At 42.8% G+C, this 26,877-nt stretch overlaps 1 protein-coding gene across 1 annotated transcript in view; it reads left to right on the forward strand.

Annotated features, from left to right (window-relative positions):
• Positions 1–26,877, forward strand: part of LOC115072802 — a 62,571-nt gene that overhangs the window by 3,258 nt on the left and 32,436 nt on the right. Inside the window, exon 3 of the mRNA XM_029570664.1 lies at positions 2,564–2,661. Coding sequence (XP_029426524.1) covers positions 2,564–2,661 — 98 coding nt within the window. The remainder of the gene's footprint in view (positions 1–2,563; positions 2,662–26,877) is intronic.

Here is a 26,877-nt window from a genome sequence, read left to right on the forward strand (position 1 = left end):
TGACTTCCGTGGGCATTGCATGACACAGGTGCACTTACACACATTCAGGCAACACACATACACATAAAACAAAAATAATAAATAAAATACTTTTAAAATAATTGCTTAATGTATCTTAAAATACTTTTTATCTATTTTATTTGTATCCCATGGCTCTGGCAGTCATACGGAATAGTGAGCAAAGTTGAGGAAGAAGTAAGACAGTTCTGAGTAGCTGTAGAAGAGCACACGGTGGGAAGGAAGGGAAGAAAGAAGCTTCAGAGTGAAGCTAACAGGACAGGCGGGTTGCTATAGCAACAAAGGATCAGTGCTGTCAAAGATGACCCCAGGGATGCAATCCTCCATAACTACAGGGGTCTTAGTGACCACACAGGCACAGACACTGAAGGAGACTGTCTTAGAAGGAAAATCCTGAGTTGGACTGTGTCTAGGTTCAGTTTTTGTCCCTTTTGAGGCAATTGGATGAACCTTTAATACAGAGCAGTTATCTGGCTTTGAGGTCCTGAGTGTGAGTCACTGGAAATGCTAGGAAGGATGGCACTGGGAAGAACCAGGGGAGGCCACAGGCAGGATGTTTTAGGAACCCGTGTTATTTGCTTTGATTTATTTATTTATTTTGGTGTTGGGGAGTAGGTGCATGTCCACCTTGTTTATTTGAGGCAGGGTCTCACTGGCTTGGAACTCACTGATTAGCCTAGTTTGGGTGGCCAGTGAACCCCCGAAATCCACCTATCTCTACCTCCTTAGCAGTAGGATTATAAGCATAAGTGATCTCACTTGAGTTACTGTTTTTTAAAACTGATTGATTGTGTATGTGTGTGTATGCCTTTGTGCGCATGCGTGCACGCATAAATATGTGTGCGCATGTGGAGGCCAGAAGTCACCTTCAGATGTCTTCCTCAATCACTTCCCACCTTATATTTTGAGACAGAGTTTCTTATCGAACCTAGAGCTTGCCAATTCAGCTAGGCTGTCTGGCTGCCTCCCCAGGACTGGGATCACAAGTGTACACTGCTACACCTGGCTTTTACTTGGGTGCTGGGGTGAACTCAGGTCCTTATGCTTATGTAGCCAAGCACTTTATGCACTGAGTCATCTCCCCATCCCTTCTTAGTGGATTAAAGCACAGAAAACATAACTAGGGCAAAGTACTTGAGAAGATTTGGAGGGGGGTGCAGTACAGTCCTCAGCCCCCATGGAGAGGTTCCCCCTGAACCGAAAGACAGGCAGCTTTTTTGAGATGGCAGTGGGGAAAGGAGCATGGGGGGTATCCTCCCAGTAGCTGGAGGCAATTTCTCTCTTCTCTCTTGAGTTCCTCAGTGAGGTACATCACAGGGTCAGAGTAAGGGTAGAGAGGATGATGTCACCATGGATATCCAAGTGGAGACCATGCCTACCAGAGAGGATCACTGCTCCATTGATGATTTTATAAGTTTGCATTTTGGGCTAGGAGCACATGGCACGTAGAACATTTTCCTAAAACAGCTGGGCTAGTTTTTCATAAAGCTCACAAGAATCTGCTTAACTCATGATGAAATAATAAAACAAGATTAATGGTATTATTTCAATTTTCATGACTCAAAACAGTCTCATAAATGACTTCTTTTTTAAAAAAAAGAAAAGCAACTTTTCTACTATCATTTAAAAAAATTAATGAATGTGTCTGTTGATATGCAGGGAATATGTCCTCCACAAACCAAATAGCTCTTTGTTAATGTCTTTCCTCCCTTCACCTTCCATTTTCTTTGTTCTTTACATTCCTAGACATGACTGAAGAAGAATTTAAATTTTTACCCTGCACACACATTCACACACTGCTTTGTTTGGTTAACTTCTGTGACATGAAACCAGGCCATTTCTTCAGTTTTGCAAAGTCTCAGTTCAGCAATATTACGGAACCATTTTTCATTGATATGTGTGACTTTTAAAAATTGTTCTGCGACTTCTTGCCATGATCCATCAGCCAAATGAACTGGTAGGCGATCAGTGGCTGCTCTTCTCGTATGTCTTTTTCCTTCCATTTGTTATGCTAAGCCGTCAGATTGTCATGGCACCTCCTCAGTGAGAAGCGATGCATTAATATTTGTGGGTTGGTCTCCAACCACAAAATGCATGGTCTTAAAGGACATGCTCTAATGCCACACAAAAACATGGATGACAAGAGGTCGTCATGCAGAAAAAGCCAACCTTCTGAAACCCTCTCCAGCCTGTTAGTAGAACAGGTAAGCTTTGGGGAGCATTTCTTGTCTGTTCAGTGGTCTAAACTCCAGCTGGAATGAGATGTAGGTATATGGACAGTGAAGAAAACTCACTGGGAAGAGTGAGGAAGCTCCACAGAAAGAGCCGCCCCTGCATCTTCTCTTCTGGATTCTTCCAGAGTTGTTTAATGTGCAGAAACCAGAAAGAGTAGGAAATCAAAGGAAACTCGCTGGCAACCCTTTGAAGTCCAAGGCAAAAAGCAGGAGCTCAGTGGAGCTTCCAAGTTATAGTTTGAATTCTCAGAGTTCAAAGCACCTGAAGATTGCCATCCTCTAAAACCATTGCTTCTCCCTTCATGCCATAGGTGGGGAGACTGAGGCACATTGTGAGTTCAAATGTGGCCAAGTTATGCGGAAATTCTGCAATGAAATTTTATACGGAAATGCAATGTCTTGAATTTAGGTCTGTATCTTAAAGTAAGTGAAATTAGATCTTTATAATTAAATTAGTCCAAATAATAATAGAATTTATTTATCCTGTAAAAATTCAGAAGCATTTGAATTAGTTTGTATTTTATGTAATTTAGTGACATCACTAAGCTCATATAATACATTTATCTAGTCTGGCGTGCAGATATATTGCTTCTTGTCCTTCTTTCTGATTTTTTAAACCCATTTTTTACATGAATATGTGTGTGTTGTGTGTGGGGACAGGTGTGTGTACAGGTGCACGTGTGTGTGTGTGTGTGTTTGTGTGTTTGTGTGTGCATGTGGAGGCCCAAGGTAGACATCAGGATTCTTCCTTGAGCCCCCTTATATATTGAAGCAGGCTCTCTCACACCTGAACTGAGAGCTCACCCATTCAGCTAATATTTCTAGCCAGCTTGCTCCAGAGATTCCCTGTTCCGCCTCACATGTGTAGGATTAGAGATGGACTGCCACTCCTGTTCAGCATTTACATGGATACTGGGGATCTGAACTCTGCTTGTCAGGCTTCTGTGGCAAACACTTTACCTTCTGAGCCATCTCCCCAGCCCCTGTTTGTGATATGACAGGTAAGTAGGTGGTCGATTGGAGCTATATGTATCCAATCATGTTAGTGATGGTTCATGATGATCATTATCTTGATAGCATCTAGAATTACCTGGGAGACAGACCATTGGACATGTCTGAGAAAGACTGTCTAGATTGAATTAATTATGGTGAGAAGATGTACTCTAAATGTGGGCAACAACCATCCCGTGGGCTGGGGCCCTAAGCTACATAAAAAGGGGAAAGTGAGCTGAACACCAGCATTCAACTCTCAGCCTCCTGACTGGGGACACAGTGTGATCATCTGTCTCATATTCCTGCTGTCATGCCTTCCCCACCATGACTGACTGAACCTTAAAACCGTGAGTCAACACAGACCCTACCTTCCTTAAGTAGGTGTTTGAGCTCATCAACAGGAAAAGTAATTTAGTACTCAAAGTTAATTCACACTCAAATTTTCTCACACCCACCCAGATTTGATGTTATTTGCAAAAGCAAACTCTAACTCACTGATTTTCCAGAGTATTTGAACCTTGGTTTGAGGATGACTGTTTTGGGTTTCAGAACCATTCAGAACATATTAGGCATACCAACTCTGATAGCTATGTGTTTGATATTAGTCATGTTGAGTGTGTGTCTTTTATGATATAGATAGATGATAACTTTCACATCACGTTTAAGAGGGACCATCTTATAAATTCCAGAATGCTGAATGAGTGACAATCATGGTTTGTTGTTGCATTTCAGGAAACATAACCTAAAAAGCTGGAAAGATTGCTCAGTGGGTAATGTGCTTGCTGTGCAAACATGAGGACCTGGATTTGATCCCCAGAACCCACATAAAAATTCTAGGCTCACTGACATGTGCTCATTATCCCAGTGCTGAGTAGGTGAAGAAAGGCAGATCCCTGGGGCTGGTTGGCCAGTAAGCTTAGACTACTTAACAAGTGAGAGATTTTGTCTCAAAATCAAGGTGGACAACTTCTGAGGAATGAAAGCTGAGTTTGCCCTCTGGCCTCCACAGGCATGCAAGCAAACACACACACACACACACACACACACACACACACACACACACACACACAGAAGTAGAAGTTGGATTGATTGAACCAGAAAAGTGACCTAATGGCTATAACTGGGCAACGAAGGCACAGATGTGGTTTCACGCAGATAAGAAATTTCATTTTTAACTCCTTTTTACTGTTGATTGTCAATTTGACTGGATTTGGAGTTATCCAAAACACATCTGTGAGGGTGTTTCCAGAGAGGTTTAAGCAAGGAGGGAAGACCAACCCTGAATGTGGGTGGCACCATCCCCACAGGCTAGGGTCCTGGACTGGACTGAAAAAAGCCAGCTGAACACCAGCATTCATCGCTCTCGCTCTCTCTCTCTGCTTCCTGACTGTGAATGCAGAGATCAGCTGCCTCACGCTCCTGCTGACTTGCCTTTCCACCATGATGGATTGCACACCAGAACTGTGAGGCAAAATAAACCCTTCCTTAAGTTGCTTTTGTCAGATATTTGGTCATAGTAATGGGTCTGTAACTAAAATAGCTGTGCCTGTAATTTTATACTTTCTTCCCTATCTTCTCATAAAAGTCTTTAAAGGAATTTATCACTGAATGAGTGCACACTTAACCCATTTTATATGGTGTTGTGAATCAGGCAGGGAAAGTTTTAGACGTAAAGAACTTTCTAGAATATCCTCACAAAGATACTGAATCATGGAGCCTGTACAGACTGGTGTCAGAATAGACTACTGGGCTCAGAAATCTGAAGCATGTTTGAGGTAGAAATGAAGATGGGATATTTCCATGCAGACACAGCTAAGAATCATTTATAAAACAGTAGGTTTAACAAATGTAAAGTCTTCACAGACACATGACTGGTGAAGTCCAGGTGTGAAGGTTGCCTTATACTAGCATCATAAAAGGAAAGGCTTGGTATAATCTGTTATCTGTGCAATATTATGTTTTGAAAATGTTCAGACTCTTGGAACAAAAGAATTGCTTGACTGCAATGTGGTGTTTTTGGAACAAGATCACGAAAATGCCTGGCGCTAGTTTATCCCTTTATGAAATGGTACCTTGAGTCTGAAGATGGCTCATCCAGTTAAGGCGCGTCCAGCCAGCCTAGTGGCCTCAGTTCAATTCCTAGAATTCACAGTAGAAGGAGAGAAGCAACTCCCAGAAGTTGTTCTCTGACCTCCACACACAAGTCATGTTTGGAGACACTACACACACACACACACACACACACACACACACACACACACACACACACACAAATAATAAATTAAGGCAAAAAATGAAACGTGATCCTTTTTTAAAGGTTTACAATATATATATGTCAGTGGGGGACGGGAACAGCGTCAAGGGGCTCCTCAGTGGACTCACGCATCAGGAAGCACACCGTCTCTGTGGAGCACTTCCGGGGCCAGTTTTGGCTCCCCTGCAGCTCTCACTGCGTTCTGAGCACCATTTGTTGTGTTTTCCTCTAACTTGATCTTGAGGTGTCTCTGCCTCTTTGCTGATAGTACTTCTCGGAGGTGGGAAGTCAAGGATTGTTAAAGCGTGCCAGGTCATCTTTATCCCGGCTCTGTCATCAGCTTCTGTTCTGACCTGTGAGCACATGTCCCTCACATGCCATATGAAACTTACTTGTCTTTGTTGATATTCTTGTGGCTCTTGTCCAGCCTGTGTCAGTTTATTTCCACCATGAGAGGCAGCAGAAGGACCCTGACCAGAATAGAAATCATGTTCAGAGGTGTCTACCAGGTAAGACACAAGGCGCAGGTCAGCAGTGCCCGTGGACTGACAGCATAGTGTCATAGATCCAAGAGAGAAGTGAGCAGCATGAGACAGCAGTGGGAAAGGAACAGCTATCAGAGACCAACAAGCCGCCAGCAGGCAGGGCACATGTGAAAAGGAAGAGACCTGTGGGTGGAGCTTGTGCTGGGAGTCAGGGTGTTCTTGGACTGCATTTCCTGGAAGGAGTCATAGCTGGTAGGCTTGGGGTGGCAAATGAGAGTTATGTGGAGGCACATGGCAACAGGGGTCTCTGGGGCATGTGGGGCATGGGGGTGTGGTCCATCCGTGGTGGAGCTGGCGGCACAGACAAGATGGTTGAAGCTGGCTGCTCTGTGAGGAGCGGACATTGGGAAGTGGGCGTAGAAGGTGATTAGTTCTCTGTTCTACCACTTAAGGAACTGAGAGGAGGCCAGTTACTTTCCTTATTGCTGTAACCAAAACATCTTGATGAAAGCAAATTAAGGGAGAAAGGCTTTATTTTGGTTCATGGTTCATGGTGGGGAAGGCATTGTGGGAGGAGCTTGAGGCATCTGGTCCCATTGTGTCTACCATCAGGAAGCAGAGAGATGAAGGCTGGTGCTCAGCTGGCTCTCTCTTTTATCTCTCTCTCTCTCCCTCCCTCCCCCCCTCCCTCCTTTTTTACTTAGTCCCAGACTCCCGCCCATGGACTATACTTCTGCTCGTATTTACAGTGGGCCTTCCCACCTCAATTAGCCTAATTTTTTTTTTTTTTTTTTTTTTTTTTTTTTTTTTTTTTTTTTTGTCTTTTTGAGACAGGGTCTCCTTGTAGCCACAGCTGGCCTGGAACTCACTATGTAGACCAGGCTGTCCTCGATCTCACAGAGCTCTGCCTGCCTCTACCTCCAGGGTGCTGGGATTAAAGGTGTGCACCACCACACCTGGCTTAGTTAGCCTAATTTTAATACTCTCTCACAGATATGCCCAGACACGTCATCTTCTGGGGGGAGTCTAGGTCCTGTCAAGTTGATATCCATCACAGGGACTAACTGCTTCTGGTATAAGAACATTCAACTGACACTCAAAATGAATGCTGAAACAACCTACGGGGTTTACTGCTTGCTTTGTACGCCTGGCCTTCAAGTATGGAATTCAGTGATCTTACAGGAGCTTTTCACTTGCAGAACGGAGTGATTCTCCTGCTTAGTGAGCAGAGTAAAGAAGATAAGTGTAGGAACAGGTTTGCCACCACCCAGTGCTAGAGGCTGGGAGTGTAAGATGCCCCACCAAGACTGGGCATGGATGGCTGTCACGACACCAGCTGCTTTCTACAACTGATATTTGGAAACCACTTAGCATATCCTCTTTTTGAACTGTTTGTGGTCCTAACACCAACTACAAAATTCTGTCATGAACACAGGAATAGTGTTTGGGTCCATCTGTACATGTCAGCTTTAAAAAAAATTATTTTATTTATTATTTTTATTTTATGTGTGTGCATGTTTGTCTGCATGTAGGTAAGTGCACCTGTGTCACACAATGCCCTCGGAGGACAGAAGAGACTGTTGGATCCCCTGGAACTTGAGTTATGGACAGTTGTTAGCTGCCATGTGGGTGCTAGGATTCGAACCCACATCTTCTGTAAGAACATCCAGTATTCTTAACCTCTGAGCTATGTCTCCAGCCCCATGTTGTCAGCTTTTAATGTGAAAAAGCACATAAAATAAAGCTGGGGACAGCCTAGATCACAAAAGAAACACAACAAAGAGACCACAGGACACACACAGATACCTCATACCCACTTATCTCCTTACCCAATTCTTTTAGGTATAAGGTAAGTTAGTACTCCCCTCCATTGCGGAACAAAGCTTTTATTTCATGAAGGGTCTTTGGGAGTTGAGTAAATTAAATGTGTGTGTGTGTGTGTGTGTGTGTGTGTGTGTATTCATGTGTGAGCATTTGTGTGGAGGCCAGAGGACAATCTCACATACTGTTCCTCAGGATTCAACATTTTATTTTTTGAGACAGCGTCTCTCCCTGGCCTAGGGCTTATCAAGTAGACTAAGCTGACTGGCCAGTGAACCCCAGGGCCCTGCCTGCTTCTGCCTCCCTATCACTGTGAGTACAGGTGTATATCACTATACCCAGCCTTTTTACATGGGTTCTGGGGATTGAACTCAGGTCCTCATGTTTGTACAGCAAGCACCAACTGAGCCATCTCCCCAGATTTTAAGTTAAATATTTAGGGAAAAGATTTTATTGAGTATGATGGTTTGAATGAAAATGTTCCCCCATAGGTTCCAGGTATCTGAACATTTTGTTCATAGTTGTGGGCTCTGTTTGTGAAGGTTTAGGAGGTGTAGCCTTACTGGAGGAAGCACATTACTAGGGGTGGGCTTTGAGAGTATGTAGCCTGGCCCCCTTCCAGTTTGTCTCTGTTTCCTGTGTGTACTCAGCTTTTGACTTTAGTGGTCACCATGCCTCTTTGCCATGATGGACTCTTACCCTCTGGAACTGTAAACCCAAATAAAATCTCTCTTCTATAAGTGACCTTATATAACCACAAGAACAGAAAAGTCACTAATACATTGAACAGATGTGGGTGAAGGCAAGAACATTCCTTTAGGCTTCTATGACAGTGCTACTGTCCTGCCCCTCTGTGATCCATTTCAGAGGGAGGAAATGTGCCACAACTATGTTCCTTCTGCTTCACTCCCAGGTCCACTGGGAGGAGCAAGGAGGGAGCTCCAGTCATGTAAAAGAGAAATGATAACAGCCCAGTGGTGGGCCTCCTGTTGCACCATCTCCAGCTTCCCTGCCAAGTTACATGTTAGATTGGAAGTTGTTCATAGAGAGCACTGTTCTTTGATAGAGAGGTTCCGACAATGTTCAGTTCTTCATAGCAACACTGGTCGGGCTCATGTTGACCAAGCTGTAGCCCCAGCACCATCTTCAGTATTACCAAGTGTCAGAGGAGGGTTTTATAGCTAACATAACTGTTTTGTTTTTCTGAGCCATGTGCTGGTCCCCATGCAGGGGGCAGTCTGGACAGAGTGGCTTCATCGGTCTAAACAAAATTATATGTGTTGCCACCTTGACAATCCCATCCATTAGAAAAAAGCTGTCCCCAGAAAATGAAATAAATAAAAAACTTTTATACAAGCTCCCCAACACTCAACCATGTTCTCCTGAGACTATGATGACTATTCTGGTTTTAAAATACTTTTCTTATTCCTTCAGACTTCTCCCATTTCATTCTCCTTGGGAGAACCTGTGCAAAATAAATCTCTGAAAACAGGAGATGAGGAGATGGGACCGTAATTGAAGGCCACATCTGAGGAGGTCCAGATAGGCGCTTTGGCTGATGGGAAAATCCCCCAGAGTGATGCCCTGCTGCTTGGCATCTAATGCAGCCTTCTTAACTTCACAACCAGGTAATTTCCATTCCTGACGACTGCCCACATTTGATGAGGAGAAAGTCGAGCCCCCAAGGGCTTCTGTAATGAAGTACAGACGCTTCCACAGTGCCAAGCCAAAGCCTGTCTTTCTGGCTCGCAGGTGTCCAGTCCCTTGGTCACACACGCGTGACCTTGGCTGTGCTCCCTCCACTTCCACTGGTTCGCAAGCCCTATCTTGTTATTTTACTTTGTATTCTTTTCTTTTCTCAGTGCTCAGGACAACTGTGGTGATTTTCATTTGTTGGTTTCTTGCTTTGCTTTCTCCTCTCTCTTCGGTTATTATGACAGTGAGTATTGACACACTTTTCCACCTGAAGCAGAGAGGACGTTCAAAGTACAAAAGACGCTATACTCCCATTAGTCTCCAAAGCTTGATTTTCTGAATGGTCAGCAGGTTCTGGGACCAGTTAGACTATAATGTAAACATTTATAGTTTCCTGGACAGTATTACTAGCTAGTAGTTTTACCTGAAATACTTCTTAATTTTTTTCTTTTGGCCAGTATGTTTCCTCTTTCTATAGCTACAACTATTAAATATACATTCTTAATATTTTAATTCCTGGTGAATATTTTCAGTTCTGTAATTTTAGCTCCCACTGCTTGCTTTGGGTGGTTTATTTATTTCTTATTTATTATTCGTGTCATACAAATAATTGTATGACAATTATTGAACGTTGGGCCTTGTACATGCCAGGCAATTACTTCAGCACTAGAGCATACCTTCCCGACTTCTTTTTACTTTTTAATTTGAGACAGGGGTCTTATTAAGTAGCTCAGGCTGGCCTTAAACTCACTCTGAAACCCAGACTGGCTTTAAACTTTCAATCCCTCTATCTTAGTCCCCAGAGTACTACGGTGGCAGGCCTGTGCTACCAATCTTGGCCTTGTTTGGGGTATTATTAAGCTCAGTCACTAGCCTAGACACAGGCTTCACTCTAGATGTCAATTCTAAAGTTGGGTGCTTAGAATTCTACATAGTTCTCTGAAGACACAACATCAAGAAGGACAGGCCTCCCTGGCCAGTCTCCCAGGACATTTAACATTCTTACTCAATGAAACTTTCATTATAGGCAGCTCTGAGCTGAGAGGTTGCTTATGAGTAACTCTGCTTATTATTGTCATTTTAAATTTATTTTTGAAGATAGGATATCATATATCCCAGATGGGGCTCAGATTCACTAAGTAACTAAGGATGATCTTGAACTTCTGATCCTCCTGCCTTCATTTCCCCAGTGCTGAGATCACAAATGTGCATCACCATGTCTGGTTTATGTGGTGCTAGTGATGGAACTTAGGGCTTTGTGCATGCTAGGCAAGCACCCTACCAACTGAGCTACATCCTCAGCCCTTGGCCCTGGTTGTTTGTAAGAAGGACAAAGAAGGTAAGTCAGTGGGGTGCTAGAAAAAGTCTAGAAAATTCCAGGCTTTGGCAACTGGGTCAATCTCACAGGATTGCAAAGATTAGCCTTGGGAATGGGGCTCTAGTGTGACAGCTCATCTGGCATCATGACAGTGTGCAGAGCTTCTGGTAGGTGGGACCCTCACTGAGGACATGGGTGTGAGGAGGGGCACAGCGAGTACCTTCAGCAAGGCCAAGTCAGTTTTGGAGGTAATAGCATGGTTTCTATGTGCACATGACTCATTTGGAAGTTACAGTCTTGAGAACAATGAAGGGGTGACTTCAGAATCAGCTGCATTTCATTGTGATGGAGTCACTGGGTGCTTTCACAGACTGCTCCACTCACTGTTATTCTCTTTAAACAAGAGTCTGTCTTTTTCTTTGTTTTTACATTTTTGCTCTGCAATAAAAATGGTCATGTACAATGCATTATTTTTAACTTGTCAAGAATGTCTTGGAGGATTATTGTCATTATCCTACACTCTTCATGAATCAAAAAATTTTGCACTTGCATTTAGCCTTAAGAAATAGAGCAATAATGCATCCGAGTGCAGAGTCAATTGCTGAGTGACCCCATAGTTTTTGTTTCAAAATTATATTGTGCTATTTATAGTACTGAATGGTTATTGTTTGAAGGCAAAATGATCATTTTAAAGTATTTCCCACAATCCAGAAGATATTTAAGATTTATTACTCCCAACCCTGCTATAATTTTTCAGTGCTCTTGTTACTGACAACTGTTTTGTAAAGCTCTTATGATTATTCCTCTTGTCTTTGAATGCTGTAGTCTAGAAATATTTAGACAGCTTTCTGTCTAGCTGCTTTTGCCTTGAAGCCATCAGAAAGTCCAGCCCTTTGTCCCAATACCAATTTGGTACCACTTGTATATTCAGAGTGGAGTTTAGAAGGTCTGGGCTGTGCAATCAATAAGCCATTTTGAGACTTGTTCAGGAATTCATTTCATCTTAAAAAAAATAATCAGAAATTCTGGCACAGCACCTTCCAGCTGTGCCTCAGAGGGTGGCAGGCTTGCTGGTGCTTGCTCCTGTCTATTTTTGTCCCCTACCAAATCACAGTCCGGAAGGACTTTCAGAAGCTGTTGCCTTCATGCTTAACTTCAGAGGAGAGCTCATCTACTCTGCTCTGAAAGACTTGCCAGTGGAAAGCACTTCAAAAACAACCAACAAATGTTTGTGATTACTACGTATGTGGAATAGCTTCCAAAGAACATGGAAAACTACATCATCCAGACCCCTAGAATCTTCCATGTCAGGGAGAATGGACACATAGATGTAGACAAAACTTTCGTTGAAGAATCTTGAATTTAGAGCAGGTTTGAAGGTCTAACTTCTTGATCATCACAAATGTTCTCCCCCCCGCCCCCCCCCGTGTGTGTATTCATGTTTGTGCAGGTGCATGTGGAGGCCAGAGAACAACATCGGGTGTCATTCCTCAAGTACTGCCCACCTTGATTTTTGAGACCAGGTCTCTCACTGGCCTGAACTCAAGAAGCAGGTTAGATTGGCTAGCCAGTTAGCCCCAGGGACCCTCCCACCTGTGTTGCCCCAGCATCGAGATCACGGGCATATACCACCACAATTGTCTTTTCTTTACAAGTGTTCATGGGACTCTGGGGATCAAAATCTAGTCCTCATGTTTAAAGGCAAGTACTTCAACAACTGAACTCACTCCAAACAACAAATACGGACTTTTGGCATCTTGTCATTTGATGTTGGGAAATTCTAACTGCAATACATTCCTCCCAGGTTTAAATTCTAAAATGCCTGATACAAGATAGCTATGACTACAAGGTTAGATGACTATTTTAGCAATAGCCTGGATACATATTTCACCATTATTAACTAAATGTTTTTGGCTTTCAATTTCACACATGTAGAATGGAAAGATAACAGCATGTGCCCTGTAGGGTTGGCAGAGTTACAGACTGGGTTTTCAGGGTAAGCCCTGATATATGGAAAACTCACATCATGTTAAATGTCATTTGTCCAGTAGTCATTCACATATTTGATGATACTAATGTCCCCTTTTGTTAATGCCCCTCCTCACCTGCTTTTTTCCAGGAAACTTCACCATTGCATGATTAATGATGTAATCATTCAATTATTGATCACAGATGAAGATTTCAAAGTCTACTCTGCTCTTCTTGTTAGTTTTTATAATGTCACCCTTGCTCTAAGTATGATATAAATTTAAAGAGGGTGGCTAAGTTATGTTCTAAAGAGTTAAAGTTTGCAAGAGTGTAAGCATAGAACTAATTCTCAAAGGTCTTACCTCCCAGTGTGAAAGGCAGACAGACTCATAGATTTCCATTTCCCAGTTAAGTTTGAAGGGCTAACTGTGGATTTCCAGGAATTTGAGAAAAAATTTCAGTTGAAATGGAAGCGGTAGAAAGAAAAAATGATCCCCAAGGAAAAAGAGAGCATTTAGGAAGTAAAAAGAGAACTTAAAATCTGCCAAACTCCAGCTGTCATATGCAAAAGCCGGGGAAGACATTATACCTCATGACAGTGCTGTGTGTGTGAGAGGGAGGTGAGGGCTGAGGGTCTTCACTGAGGGACGTCACTGAAGTCAGGGCACTAGGGCCTTAAGTCCATTTTACTAATAGCATTTTTCAGACCCTAACTTTGTTCTGGATTTAAGCTTTCCATTTTGTGAAATGTTTGAGTTTGCTTGTGACTGTAACCATGATTCCATTTCCTGTCAAGGTTCAAATCCAAATCTATAGTCACTGATGGAGTCCTGGAGTTAACACATTCGTTTCTTTGGAATATGCTCAGGTTTTGTTTTTTTCTTCTGGAATGTTCTATGTGTGGGTGTGGGCGTGTGAACATGCACACAGTATCCTGGTTTTGCTTTGTTCTATTGTTTTAGAGGCTTTCATTTATTCATACAGAATAGCATATAGGATCAAGTGATTTTGGAGTCTAAGTACTGTAAAGGTTATTTTGATTTACTCATGAGAAAACTGAGGTCCAGAGATGCTCCCCAAGGTGATTTGGTAGTCCAAGTCAGTGTACCTAATCTGATGGACACTAAATTGTATCTCTAGAAAAGTCTAGAAAGGCAGAGAACGCTTTGGCAGGAGAGGGGCTCAGTGGAGCCTTTGAAGGTAGATGGGAATGGACAAAGCAGAGGTTTTGCTTATTTCTGACTTAGGGTAGATGAAGTTGTGTCAAATGTCAGCAAACTAGCAGAGGCACAAGTGTGTAAGATCTGTCTGATGACAGTGAAAAAATGAAAGAAATATTCCTGTAAGAGAAAATGAGACTGCGGCTTGAATAAGAAATGACATAAATGTCAAAGGAAAGGGCTTTGCACTTTATCCTGTAAGCAGTAAGGAGTCACCCAGGTCCTGGAAGCATGCTGTAAAGTGTCAGGGAAGGGTATCTGTGTTATTAAGTGAAAGAGGCTGTGTTATAAAAAGAGGAGGCACAGGAAGGCCAAACTGTCTTCGAAAACATCTCAGAATGAAGTGGGCTAACGTTCTTTCCAGGAATTGTTTTTCTGTCTGCAGTCAATACATAACAAGGAATAAAGAGAGAGAAAATATAGCAAGGCAGTCACTTTGTTTTTTAAGTGGCTATAAAAGGAATATGGTGGGTTGTGCTTTTTTGTCTACATATGTTTGGCCTTTCTGCTTAAAGCACAGCTGGTCTTCCTGGCCTTCTCCGCTGATGCTCCTTCCGTTCTTTCTCCATCTGTTTTGGTGACATGGCCATACCTTTTCTCCCCCCACACTGTGCCCTGCACTGTGTTCCTGTATTCCCACCTTAGGCTGTCTCCTTCCTACCCTCAGATTCCTGGTTGAACCTGATCTCTGTGTTACTGTTACCTACTCTACGGTCTCAAATCCATTGTGATTCCCAACTGAACTTCAGACGTGTATTTTCATCTCAGTGAACCACATTCACTTCAGATTCCAGGGGACCTGACCATCTTCCTGCCTACCCTTTCCTTCTTGGATTCTTTACTTGGTTCTAATTTCACCAGAATTAGGTGAAAGCTGGGAACCCAGAGGTCTCTCCAAACCTCCTGTCTTCCCTCTCTGCTTTCTCCTCCCCTTACTTCCCAACCCACTGTGTTAGCCACTGTCTAAAATAGCCAGTTTCCTTGACCACTGTCAGTGGTTGTGCCTTGCCTATGGGGTACTGTCCACACCCACAGCAGGGTAAACACATTCCTTAAAACCTGCTTTCTATTCCTTTGGAATCACAGGTGCTTCTCACTTCTTTTAGGAGACCCTCATATCTGCACTCTGAGGCTTGCTCACACCCCAACCACATTCTTCAGAACCTCTGCAGGATCTTTCCAGGCCCACTGGCTATGATCCGCCCCTCCCCTGCTTCCAGTATTCTGCAGTTCTCCTTGCTTGTTGTATCTGACCTCCTGTAGGAGCATGCAGAATCCTTGGGAATCAAGGCCTTATTGTAGTCATCTTTGATGCATAGGGTCTACCAAGGGTCACATAAAAGTTTGTCAAATCGAACAAAGGAATGATGGGAAAGGTTTACGTGGAGGGATTTTCCTTTCAGATCAGATCATGTTAATCATCAGGGGAATGGAAGGCCTAGGAGGAGGATGGATTTACAATGAGCATCTCCTTAGTACAGCTCAGCACTCACTGTGCTTTCTGTATTCTCTCATTTGATCCTCACAGGGACTTTAAGGGGTTTGTATTAATGCCCCACTTCCATATGAGCATAATGAAGTTCAGTGTCTGAGTGTCTGGCTTCCTCTGTAGAGTTCAGGTCTTGAAATTCTGTGAGAATTAGGACAAGAATGAAAATTAACTTGATGTTTCCCTCCAGCCATAGATGTAGCTAATGACTCAGAACAGCTCGAGCTGTAAGGGAAAAGCTATATACATATACATATATCATTTTCTTATTCAAAATTGTGTGTATGTGTGTGTGTGTGTGTGTGTGTGTGTGTGTGTGTATGTTTAACATGGGTTCTGGTGATCAAACTGAGGTCCTCATGCTTGCAAGGCAAGTGTTTTACTGACTAAACTGTATTTCCCCATTTGATAGCTTTGCTTTTACAAACTAATTAAATCCCTATTCTGGCTGGAGCTGAAGATCCCCACACTGGGCAGTGATTCTTGTTCCACCCCTCCAACCTCAGTGCTCAGTCCAGCTGAATGTGGCTCTGTATACACACACCTGTCTTTGCTCATTCTCTCCCACTTGAAATGGTCTACCAAGAATGCATTTGCAATATTAATGAGCTTATGAGTCTTATCTAATTAAATATGTGGTTTTCTTATATTTTTGGAATCTTATTTTTCTTGAAAGGTATTCTTTTTTTCTGGTGCTGAGAATGAAACTCAGGGCCTTGTACATGTTAAGCCCCCACTCTGCCACTGAGCTACCCTTTGGCTCCCAAATTTAATTCTTCATAGGTGATCACTTAAGACTCTGGATTCTGGTGACCCAGAAACCTTCATCTAGAAAATTCTCTAAAAGGAAGCATATGCACTTCAGTCAGTTAAAGAGAATATAAAAAAGGGGGCAACTTCATTAGGTTCTGGGGAACATTACTGAAACAAGTCTATTAAAAAACTGGTTTTTTTGATGATGATGATGATGGTGGTGGTGGTCGTGGTGGTGAGGATGATGATGGAGAGCTGGAGGAATCATTAGCACAAACTTGCTAGTTATTCACCTCCTAATCTAAGCTCTCTCTCTGCAGACTTTCTCCTATGCTTGCTGGGTTCAGTTAGCCATAGCCTTGGTCTTCTCTCAGTTGTCTGCCTTCTAGATGGGGACCAGGATTGGCCACAACTTTGATTAATCCCACAGTTTTCTGCCAGTCTGTGGTTAACAGTGTATAACAGTGATCATACAGCCACATAATGGAATATGATGTGTCGCTTCCAGCACATTCGGTTCTGTGTTTGATCACAATTCACTGACTTAGGGCCGGGATGGAAGAGAACATCCGTAAAGATGACTGGAGCCCAGCGATTGGATGGGTCTTTCCTACAACTGTTAACCAGAGGATGGAGGCTGACCTCAGGGCCACTGGAGTGGCTCTCTGGAAGAAGTTCTGCATCCACAGAAGTGACCTGTGTTTATTCACATAATTTTACATATGGTTAAATATTGCACAGATTGAGAGTTAAACTTGGGCACTGGCTTTTGGTCCTCTGGGGAAGTCATAGAAAGCATGTGCGATAATCATAGCACATCAGCATGATGCCTATTGTGTGAACACTATGGTTCTCTTTCTTGGGGAGTGATAGTTCACTGAAAAAAAATATATAAGCAGTGGAAGAAAATGATTATTTTATCTTCCCTTCACAAAATCCACCAACCTCATTGCATCATAGCTGTGTGGTATTCCTTCTCCCCACTTCAACAGATGAGCTACTCCCGTTTCTGTCTGAAGCATCATCCCAACTTATGTCACCTCCTCTGGCCCTCCTAAGGACAGTGGTCCTACAGTGCCCCCTTACCAATACCGCTCCATCACACTCACAGGCTGTCTCTGTTCCTCATCCCCCAAAACCTAGAAAGGAGCCTTCAGCACCTATCCCCTCTTTCTTCCCTTCCTCAATTCCATAGGCTCCAGCTGCCACCACACCCCTGACATCGCTCTTGTCCAGATCCCCAGAGATCTGTTGGAGGCTGCAGGCATGGCTGTTTCTCTGGTCTCATCATGGCTTTCAGCAGTCTACAGCAGTCTATCACAGACCTCTCTCCTGGAACCATTTTCTTGTCTTGGCTTCTATGTCTGTTGTGTTTTTTTTTTTTTTTTTTTTTTTTTTTTTTTTTCTGGCTATTTATTCTCATATCCTTGGCTGCCATTTCACATTCTATGAGTTGATGCATCCTAGGGTACGTCATTTCATTGATCTTATCCAATTCCCTGGCTTTAGTAAGACTTAACTTACAGCCCCACTGTGGGATGCTTTGGATGCATAGACACTGGTCCCTTGTGGGGGAATAATGACGGTTCTGGTATCTCAGCACGCATGGATTATTGACACAAAAAGTTTTAGATGTCCGTCTCCGGTGTGATATTTGCATATGATTTATGTGCACCCTTTCGTGTATTTTCAATCATGTCTACATATGCCACTGACTACAAGGCAGGTACTGTGTGAATAGTGGCTATACTGTATTGTTTAAGGAATAAAGACAAGAAAAAACCTGAGCACTTTCAGCACAGATACATCCATTGTAGTGCTAACTAGGCCCCACTAGGAGATGTGGAAAATGCCCAAATGCATGCTTAAAAGAGGCCAAAGGTCTGTGGAGGTGGAATGCTGAACTGGCTCTCTGACACATTATTTTATTCGCACTGATTCAGTGTAGTATTTACTGTGTGGCAAATTCAAATTTTTCCCTTTCCAAATTTATAAAAGAGCTATGATCCCTGATTTATAAAAGACCTAAAAATACTTTTTTACCTGATGGCGTGTTGGTGCATCTCTGGCTATAAATCCATGAATACAACTATGTAGTTAGCTGTGTCTCTCAACTTGGATATCTAGCTGGTCTCTCAGACTCAACACATCAAACACAGCTGCTGATGTTGCCTACCTGAGCTGTGCTTCCCAGCATGCTCCAACTTAGTAGGCAGGAAGCTCTATAGCCACCTGTTTTCAAGACAAACTCTAACTCCTCCATTCCCCCCCACCTCTTTTCTGTGTATGTATATGCACGTATTTGCACATTGGTGGGCACATGTATGTGTAGAAGCTAGAGGTCAACCTTCGGTATTGTCCCTCAGTTGCTATTTACCCTAGTTTTTGAAATGGAGTCTCTCACTGGGACTTGGAACTTGCTGGTTAGGGTAGGGTGGCTGACAAGTGAGCCCCAGGGATGTCTGCCTTTCCAGTGCTGGGATTACAAGTGCATGCCTGGCTTTTTATGTGGGCTCTGGGGATTGAACTCCGGTCCTCACACTTGCATGGCAAGTACTTTACTGACTGAGTCATCTCCCCAGTCCCTCCATCATTTGTTTTAACTGCCAAATATAATCCATCAGCAAGCTCCACCCTCTCATGTCCAGTTGCACTGATTCCCTTCCCCTCTCTCCATTCCCCTAAACTGCCAGCATCTTGTACCCAAATTAGTTCAGTAGCACCTATCACATCTTCCAGTGTACAGTCTTGCTTTTCTGTAGTTGATTCTCTACAGAACTGCTACAGCATTGTTCAAATGTGGATTCTCTCCTCCCACCCAACAGTCCATAGTGGTTCCCTTGCACATAGAGGGATTTTGTTCTTGGCCCTAACCCAAGGCTTTGCTGATGCAGGCCCTGTGTCCCCATCTTCCTTCTTGCCCTCCTGAACAGTCTCCCTTTCCCACCATCACCAAGAGACGCTGGCTGCCACCCCTCTTTCACACTCATCAAGCTTCTTGGCCCAGCAGCGCTTTTGAATGTGTAAATTTCCCTCCAAGATCTCTACCTACCCACATGGGGCCTGTTCATCACACATGGGTTAGATTAAACTCACTTTCTGCTCATTCTGTTACAACTTTCAAGGAGATAGAAATTAGAGTCCTTGTTGGAGCTGTAGTCTCAGCCCTCATATTCAGTTGAACAATGAGTTTTGTGTTTCTTCTAAATTTTGCTAAAGTCCATTCAGTCTTCTCTGCTCTCACTACCAACACCATAATGTAAGACCTTCCACTGGCCTGGACTGTGGCAGTGTTCGCTCAGCTACCATCCCACCTTCGGACTCGCACCTGTAATACATGGCTGCTTTCCTTAGACACCTCAGGGGCTTCTCTTTGCTATTGGGGTTGCAGAACCCTTAATGTTATCCCCCAGTTTCTGGATGATATGGTCCCAGGGTTTCTCTTTAACTGCAATCTGTAATCCATTTATAGTTTTTCATTTTCTTCATCATTTCACACTCCTTTCCAACTAAGCACCATCTACCCCTGACTGTAACACTGCTCCACTGTTTCCCCCTTTCTTCGACTCCAGCTTAGGAGTTGTTTCCTGTGAAACCTTCCTGTACCTCCCCCACTCTTCCTGGCACCACAGTTGCCCATTCCACTGTGCCGTGCTGGGTGCTGAATTACAACACCCTGTAAATCTTTTTCATGGCCCACGCTGGGGTGGTGTTTGAGTCACTTGTCCTTGATGCCTTCTGCCTTCCTACAATACATCTCTACAGCTAGAGTTTCATGCAAAATGGCTCAGGGGGTCAGATTTCCTTAAATCCAAGTATTTGTTCCTTTTCTCTCTTAGATGCATGAAGCCAAGAAGATTTAAGCTTTCTCAGTGTAGAATTAAGGTAATTGTGGTCTCTGTCAAGTAGATTGTTTCGAGATTTAAATGAGTTGATAAATACAAAGTGTTTAGTGTTTGGCAGATAACAAGAACTCAATAAATCCTCAGATTGTTGGCTCTAAGGGCTGGGGTTACACTGTCTCTTTCATTCTGGTATGTGCAATAACTACTTGTTGAACAAGTAAATAATATTCTTCATGAGTCCATTAAAGCCAGAAGTAGCCTTATTAAACACCTACGTGTGCTCTGTCCCCCCCCCCCCCCCCCCCCCCCCCCCCCCCCCCGCCCTGTGAGTTAGTGCTTATCTCAGACCCCAGCAAGTGTGCCTCCTCCCATGTGTGGCAAGTGTGGCAGAGGAAGCACAGCTAGAAGGCACAATTGTGACTTGGTGAAACATCACTGGGCTCAATCTTCATGATGTTTGTAACTTTTTAAAAACTACATATTGGGACTGAAAAGGGGGCTTTCTTTGGCTTAACACAATGTAGGAGATGGTAATGGTAGAACATGTCACTGAGACTCAAATGATAAACTTCAGCAAATTTGGCTGAAGATAATGTTCAACAGATCTACAACTCAGATATAAAGATTCTTATTCAGCTCCTAGAGAAACCTCAAATGCCTAAAAAAGAATACACAGAAAAGGAGAGAAATACTGTATTAATCATATCTAGTTTGGCTTATAAAAATGTGTTATTTGGAATGAGTTTGTAAAGTAACAGCCATGGGAACTTAAAAATTATAAAAATGAATCACTTGATTTTTTTTTTTAGCTTCAGAATGTAAGAATTCTAAATACCAGCCACTCGAGCAGCCAGAAACTGATGATGTCACAAGCAATTAAATTTTAGTTTATACTTTAATATACATCAGTTCCCACATTACATTCAGTATCATTTTAAAATTTATTAAAAAACTATTCTTTTTTTCTTACACAATTAAAGCTAAATCAAACAGCATGTATTACATAGCAAATGGGGAAAAGCCAAATCTTTTTGAAACCTTTTTATACATGGAATTTGTATTATAGACGATTGTTCTAAATGGATTTTGTATTACAATCTCTAATAAAGCATTGATCTAAAATTTTAAAATTTTTTAAACTTAAAATTATATTATCTCATATCATGAAAATATTTAAGAGAGATTATTTGTAAGCTCATTGTAAGTCATGTGAGTCTGGAAAATGCTGGACTCGGAGTCCAAGAGGCTGGATGCTAATGGGAGAAAGAAGTCAAAGAGTGACCCAGCTGGAAAAGTCATGAAAAGAATAAGTCTGAGTGTCAAGCTTGGGGAGGATTTAACACTCTTTACAAAACAATATTTTGCATGTGTGTACACAAAATATTTTGTGTGTGTGTGTGTGTGTACATGTGGAGGCCAAAGATCAACCTCTGAGGTTCCTCAAGTGCTGCCCATCTTATTTGGGTGTCTCTCACTGTTCTGGAGCTTCCAGAGTAGTCTAGACTGGCTGGCCAGTGATTCCCAGGATCTGCTTCTCTGTGTGTCCCCAGTGCTGGGATTACCAGTGGTACCACACCTGGCTTTTTAGGAAGGTGCTACAGATCATGCCTCCAATCCCATACTTGCACAGTAAGCACTTTACTTACAGAGCCAAACTCCCAGCCACAATTTTCTGTATTTCTGATTAGCCTGTATTATTTTATGTGTTAATAGGGGTCTGTGTGATAATCCGGTACATGCATGCATCACACACTGGCCAGATGAAGGCAGTTAGCATGATCATCTCCTCATTGTTTCTGGCTATAGTCTTCTGTTGTGTCTTTATGAACCCCGTGGTGGGTTACTGTAAGCCACAGGCACCTCATGAAAGAGGTCACTGTGTCTCTTCTTGGCTAGATACCTCTTCTGTCTCTACCAGATTGCAATATTGCCTACATGACCTCCTTTAGGCCCGGTGACTGTCCCAAAGGTCCTTTCTCTGAATACAGCTACATGAGGGATTATAGCTTCAACATGACACAGCTGAGTCCTTAGCAAACCTTCTCATCTATGCTTCTGTGTTCTATTCTCTTCCACATTGCTATTGTGGTCACATGGTGGTGGTGTACAACTTGTGGGAGTTGATTTTTCTTCTTCCAGGTTCCAGGGATCAAACTCAGGTCATCAGACTTGGCAGCAAATGCCTTTACCTGCTAGTCATCTTGCCAGCCCTCCACCTTATCTTTTGAGATGTGGTCTAAACAGGAACTCACCATTTCTGCTACACTGCTTGGCTAGCAAGCCCTAGAAATCCTCAGTGCTTAGCTTCTTCAGCATTGGGATTATAACCACCTGCAACCACACCCAGCTTTTCAAAAACAATTATTTTTTTTATATATATGGGTGTTTTGCCTACATGTATGTGAGGGCATCTGTGCCCTGAAATGCCTGTTGAGGCCAGAGAGGGTATCAGATTCCCTGGAACTGGAGTTTCAGATGGTTGTTAGCTGCTGGAAACCAAACCTGGGTCCTCTGCAAGAGCAGCCAGTGGTCTTAACCATGAGCCATCTCTCCAGCCTCCTGTATCCAGCTTTTACTGGATGCTTAGGGCTGAATTCAGCTGAGCACTTCACGGGCTGAGCCATCTCCCAGGCCCTGAGACTGCATTTCCATGGTGCATGCTCTATGAGATCAGGTGTGGAATTTCCCTCCACTGTGCTGGAAGTATGGCATGTCAGTGCTCGGAGTCTTCATTTGGAATATTTCCCTACCTGTCCTAACTGGCTTTAACTGTCAATTTGACAGGACCTAGAGGCACCCGAGAAGGGACTCTCAATCTAGCAATTTCCCAGATCAGATTGACCAGTGTGAATGTCTGTGGGGGGTTGTCTTGATCATTAATTGATGTAGGAGGGCCCAGCCCACTGTGGGCAATTAGATTGACTGCGTAGGTGGTCTCGGGTAGTTAAGCTAGCTAAGCATGAGCCTACCATCTCACAGCAAGCAGCATTCCTTCCTACATTCTACTTCAAGGTCCTGCCTGGACTTCCCTCAGTGACGGACTGGTACCTGGCAGTATGAGTGAAAGCAAACACTTTTCTCTCTAGTTGGTTTACTCAGAGTGTTTATCACAGCAACTGAATGAAAGGAGAATACCTCCCTTTTCTCTTTTTTGAATTTATGTTCAATTGTGTGTGTGTGTATGTGTGTGTGTGTGTGTGTGTGTGTGTGTGAGAGAGAGAGAGAGAGAGAGAGAGAGAGAGAGAACGTGACTATATCTGAGGAGCCAGAAGAAGGTGTCAGATCCCTTGTAGCTGATTAAAATCTGGTTGGGAGCTGATGGAGATGGGTGCTGGGAACCAAACTTGGGTCCTTTTCAATAGCAACAAGTGCTCTTAACTACTGAGCCATCTCAGCCCCTAACACCAATCTTTTCTTATGTCACATGAAGACCAGATATAAGATAAAACTTGATTTAAAAGAGAATACTATGCTGGGCATGGTAACACATTCCTATAATCTCAGTACCTGGGAGATGGAGACAGGAGGATCCTGAGTTCTAGGCCATCATGGGCTACATAGCAAGACCCTGTCTTAGACAAACAAGAACAAGGAATCTTGATAAATCTTTCCCTTGGTTTCTGTTGCCAGACAAACTTTAACACTGTTACTGAGAGTAAATCATATTAAATATACCCAGCACTGGCCACTGGCAAATGTTACCTTTGATTACCTATAGGTAACCCCATCCTATCCCCCTTTGTCACTTTTCTCAGGATCTTCCTAGTGTTAATAGAGCATTAAGTTCCCTTTTGTGAGCTCTTAGTCTTGTTGATAGAAGGATTTAAAATGGACTCAGAAGGAAGCTTGAGGATTATCTTATTAGATTTTGAAAGCAAAACAAGAGGGCAGATAGGGTGTAACTCTCTGTAGCTGCTAAGAAGAGGAAACTGGAGAAGGGGAGGAGAGACAGGCAGGCCTTTTGAGTTATGGGTAAGTCTATGAGCAACTACTGGAGTGGGAGGTATGTTGGACAGAGTGAGGTAGCCAGCCAGGGGACAAGCAGGCTTAGGATTTTGACTGGTATTCAAGAAAACAGGAAGAAAAAAAGTTAACACGTTTTGACCGAAAACTCAGAAAAGCAGGCAGGCTTAGCAGTAGAGATCTATAAACAACTGTATCGGGGGGAGTGGGGGGCTTCTGGGGAACACAAAGTACATTACCTCGTTAAAGGATAATTATTCCTCCATCTCTTTAACATGTTTTCAGGTATATCAGCTTTCTGAGGGGTTGTCTCCTGGTGACTAACTCTTAAGGAAAAGGACAATGGTACATAAAACTTTGGGCGACAGTTTAGAATGACATGTTTTTACTCAGGATCGGAGATGGAACTAACTTTCCCTTAATGGGCTTCAACAAAACCCTGATCCCTTCCCTTCCTTCCTTTCCTATGATATTTTAAATTCTAAGGTGGGGTAGTTGCGATTTTTCCCTTTCTTAAAAATATTGTTTTACTAGGGAAACGGGAACTGTGGTCTAAAGTTGAACATGAGGATGGGGTCTGTTCTAGTTTTCTTTCTGTTGCTGTGATAAACATCATGACTGAAAGCAACTTGGGAGGAAAGGGTTTATTTCATACTACAATTTATAGTCCACCATTGAGGGAAGCCAAGGTAAGAGATAGAAACAGAAACCGAGGAACAGTGCTCCCTTCTGACTAGCTCCCTTCTGACTTGCTCAGCTACCTTTCTTAAACAATACATTCCCAACCTAGAGGGATGCCATCACCCTCAGTGAGCTGTACCCTCTCACAAAAATTAACAATTAAGAAAATGCTTCACACACATGAGCACAGGGCAATCTGATTATGAAACCCTCAGTTTGAGGTTCCTTCTTCCCAGGTGACTCTGGGTTGTGTCAAGTTTACAGCTGAAGCTAATCATGACAGGATCCATTCTCAATGACTTTCCAGCCTATTAATGCCTGGCTAGCTACCTAACATTAGAATTGAAAAGTCAGACAGTACACATTTTTGTATTGATTCCATGGATTCTGGTTCAATGTATGGAAAGAAAGGAGGGAAGAAGCCAGACTGCAAGTCTCAGTATAACCTCTGTCTCAAGAACTCACATATCAGCAACAGGGCTTTTCATATTAGGCAAGTAAGTATGCCAGATTTAATATGTTTTATGCATATATTTAGATGAATGGCACACTTTAGTACCAGCCAGTATACAGAAAGGAATATTATTAAATTGTCCTTCATGGAAAGAAACAACCTTTAGGACTTCCACAGATGGATTGCCAATAAGGGACCCTAAACACAAAAGGCTATACTTAAGAGAAAGCAGAGATTCATGCAAAACAAACTTAAAGATAGGGGCCAGCAAGATGCCTCAGTGGGTAAAAGTCTTGCCTCGAAGCCTGATGATGAGTTGGATTCCTGGAACTCATGAAAAGGTTGAAGGAAAGAATCAACTCTACAAAATTGTCTTCTGACCTGTGAGTGACATGCACCCCCCCATCACACATGTGCACACACACACACACACACACACACACACACACACACAAAACCCTTAAAGATGTATATCTTGACTATTTTCATGTTGCAGTGATAAAATATCCTGAAAAATGTAACCAAGGGAGAAATCTCCTCCCAACTTGACACCAAGCACATTCCTTTAAATCATAACCTTCCACTCCCAGTCCCCATAGGCTCATAACCATGTTACAATGTAGAATGTATTTAGTTCAACTTGAAAGGTCCCCATGGTCTTTAACAATACAAACACTTTAAATGTCTAAAGTCTCTTGACTATGAGAGCCTATAGAATCAAAAACAAGTTACATACTTCTAACATCTAATGGCACAGAGTGAACATTCTTATTCTAAAAGGGAAGGAGTGTGTAATAGCAAAGAATGATGAGACAAAAGCAAAGACAAAATCTAGCAGAAAAAATACCCAATCCTGTAGTTCCATGTCCTGCATCTGGGTCTCATGATGAAATTGACTGGGCTCCAAAGGGCTTAGGTAGCTCTGCCCCTTCAGGTTTATCACCTATAGCACACATAGCCTCTCTTGGGCTCACTGTACTCCATGCCTGCAGCTCTCCTTGGCAGACATCCCATGGTCCTTGCATCTTGAATATCTTAGGGTCTCCACTGCCATCTAGGTCTCACTTTCACAGCTTCACATAATGATCTCTCAAGGACTCATTCCAGAGATTCTGGCCTTGCCACACGTTGCCTGGCCTCAGTTGCTCACTGGAATCATGACTGTATTTTGATGACTGACATACTTTGATACCAGTCAGGACATAGAAAGGAAACATTATTAAATTGTCCTTTATGCAAAGAAACAACTTTTTAGGACTTCCAAAAACTCCGTGATCACCTCAATCTTGCATGTTTCATGCCTCCAAAACTAGTAGCATGTGGATGATGCTGCTGAGTTCTGCTGCCACACTCAGGTGATTTCTTACTTTCTTCCTGAGTGCCTTTTTTTTCTTTTAAGCGGCATATGTAAAAATGGTTATTTCATACTGGCTCTTCCTGAATTTCTTTTCTGTAGCCAAGTCAAGAATCTGGTTTTATTAAAGTCAGGTCCCTAAAAGATCAAAGGAACTCCTCAGACTGTTGGCAGTTACACTGAGCGGCGTCTCCATCCCATAGCCACTGACAATACTATTTTTTATTTTATTTACTTAAATTTATTTATTTATTTATTTTTTTGTCTTTTTGAGACAGGGTCTTCCCTGTAGCCCCAGCTGTCCTGGAACTCATTATGTAGACCAGGCTGGC

Source organism: Nannospalax galili, unplaced genomic scaffold, assembly GCF_000622305.1.
Source record: "Nannospalax galili isolate Female #2095 unplaced genomic scaffold, S.galili_v1.0 scaffold123, whole genome shotgun sequence".
NCBI classification, from domain to species: Eukaryota; Metazoa; Chordata; class Mammalia; order Rodentia; family Spalacidae; genus Nannospalax; species Nannospalax galili.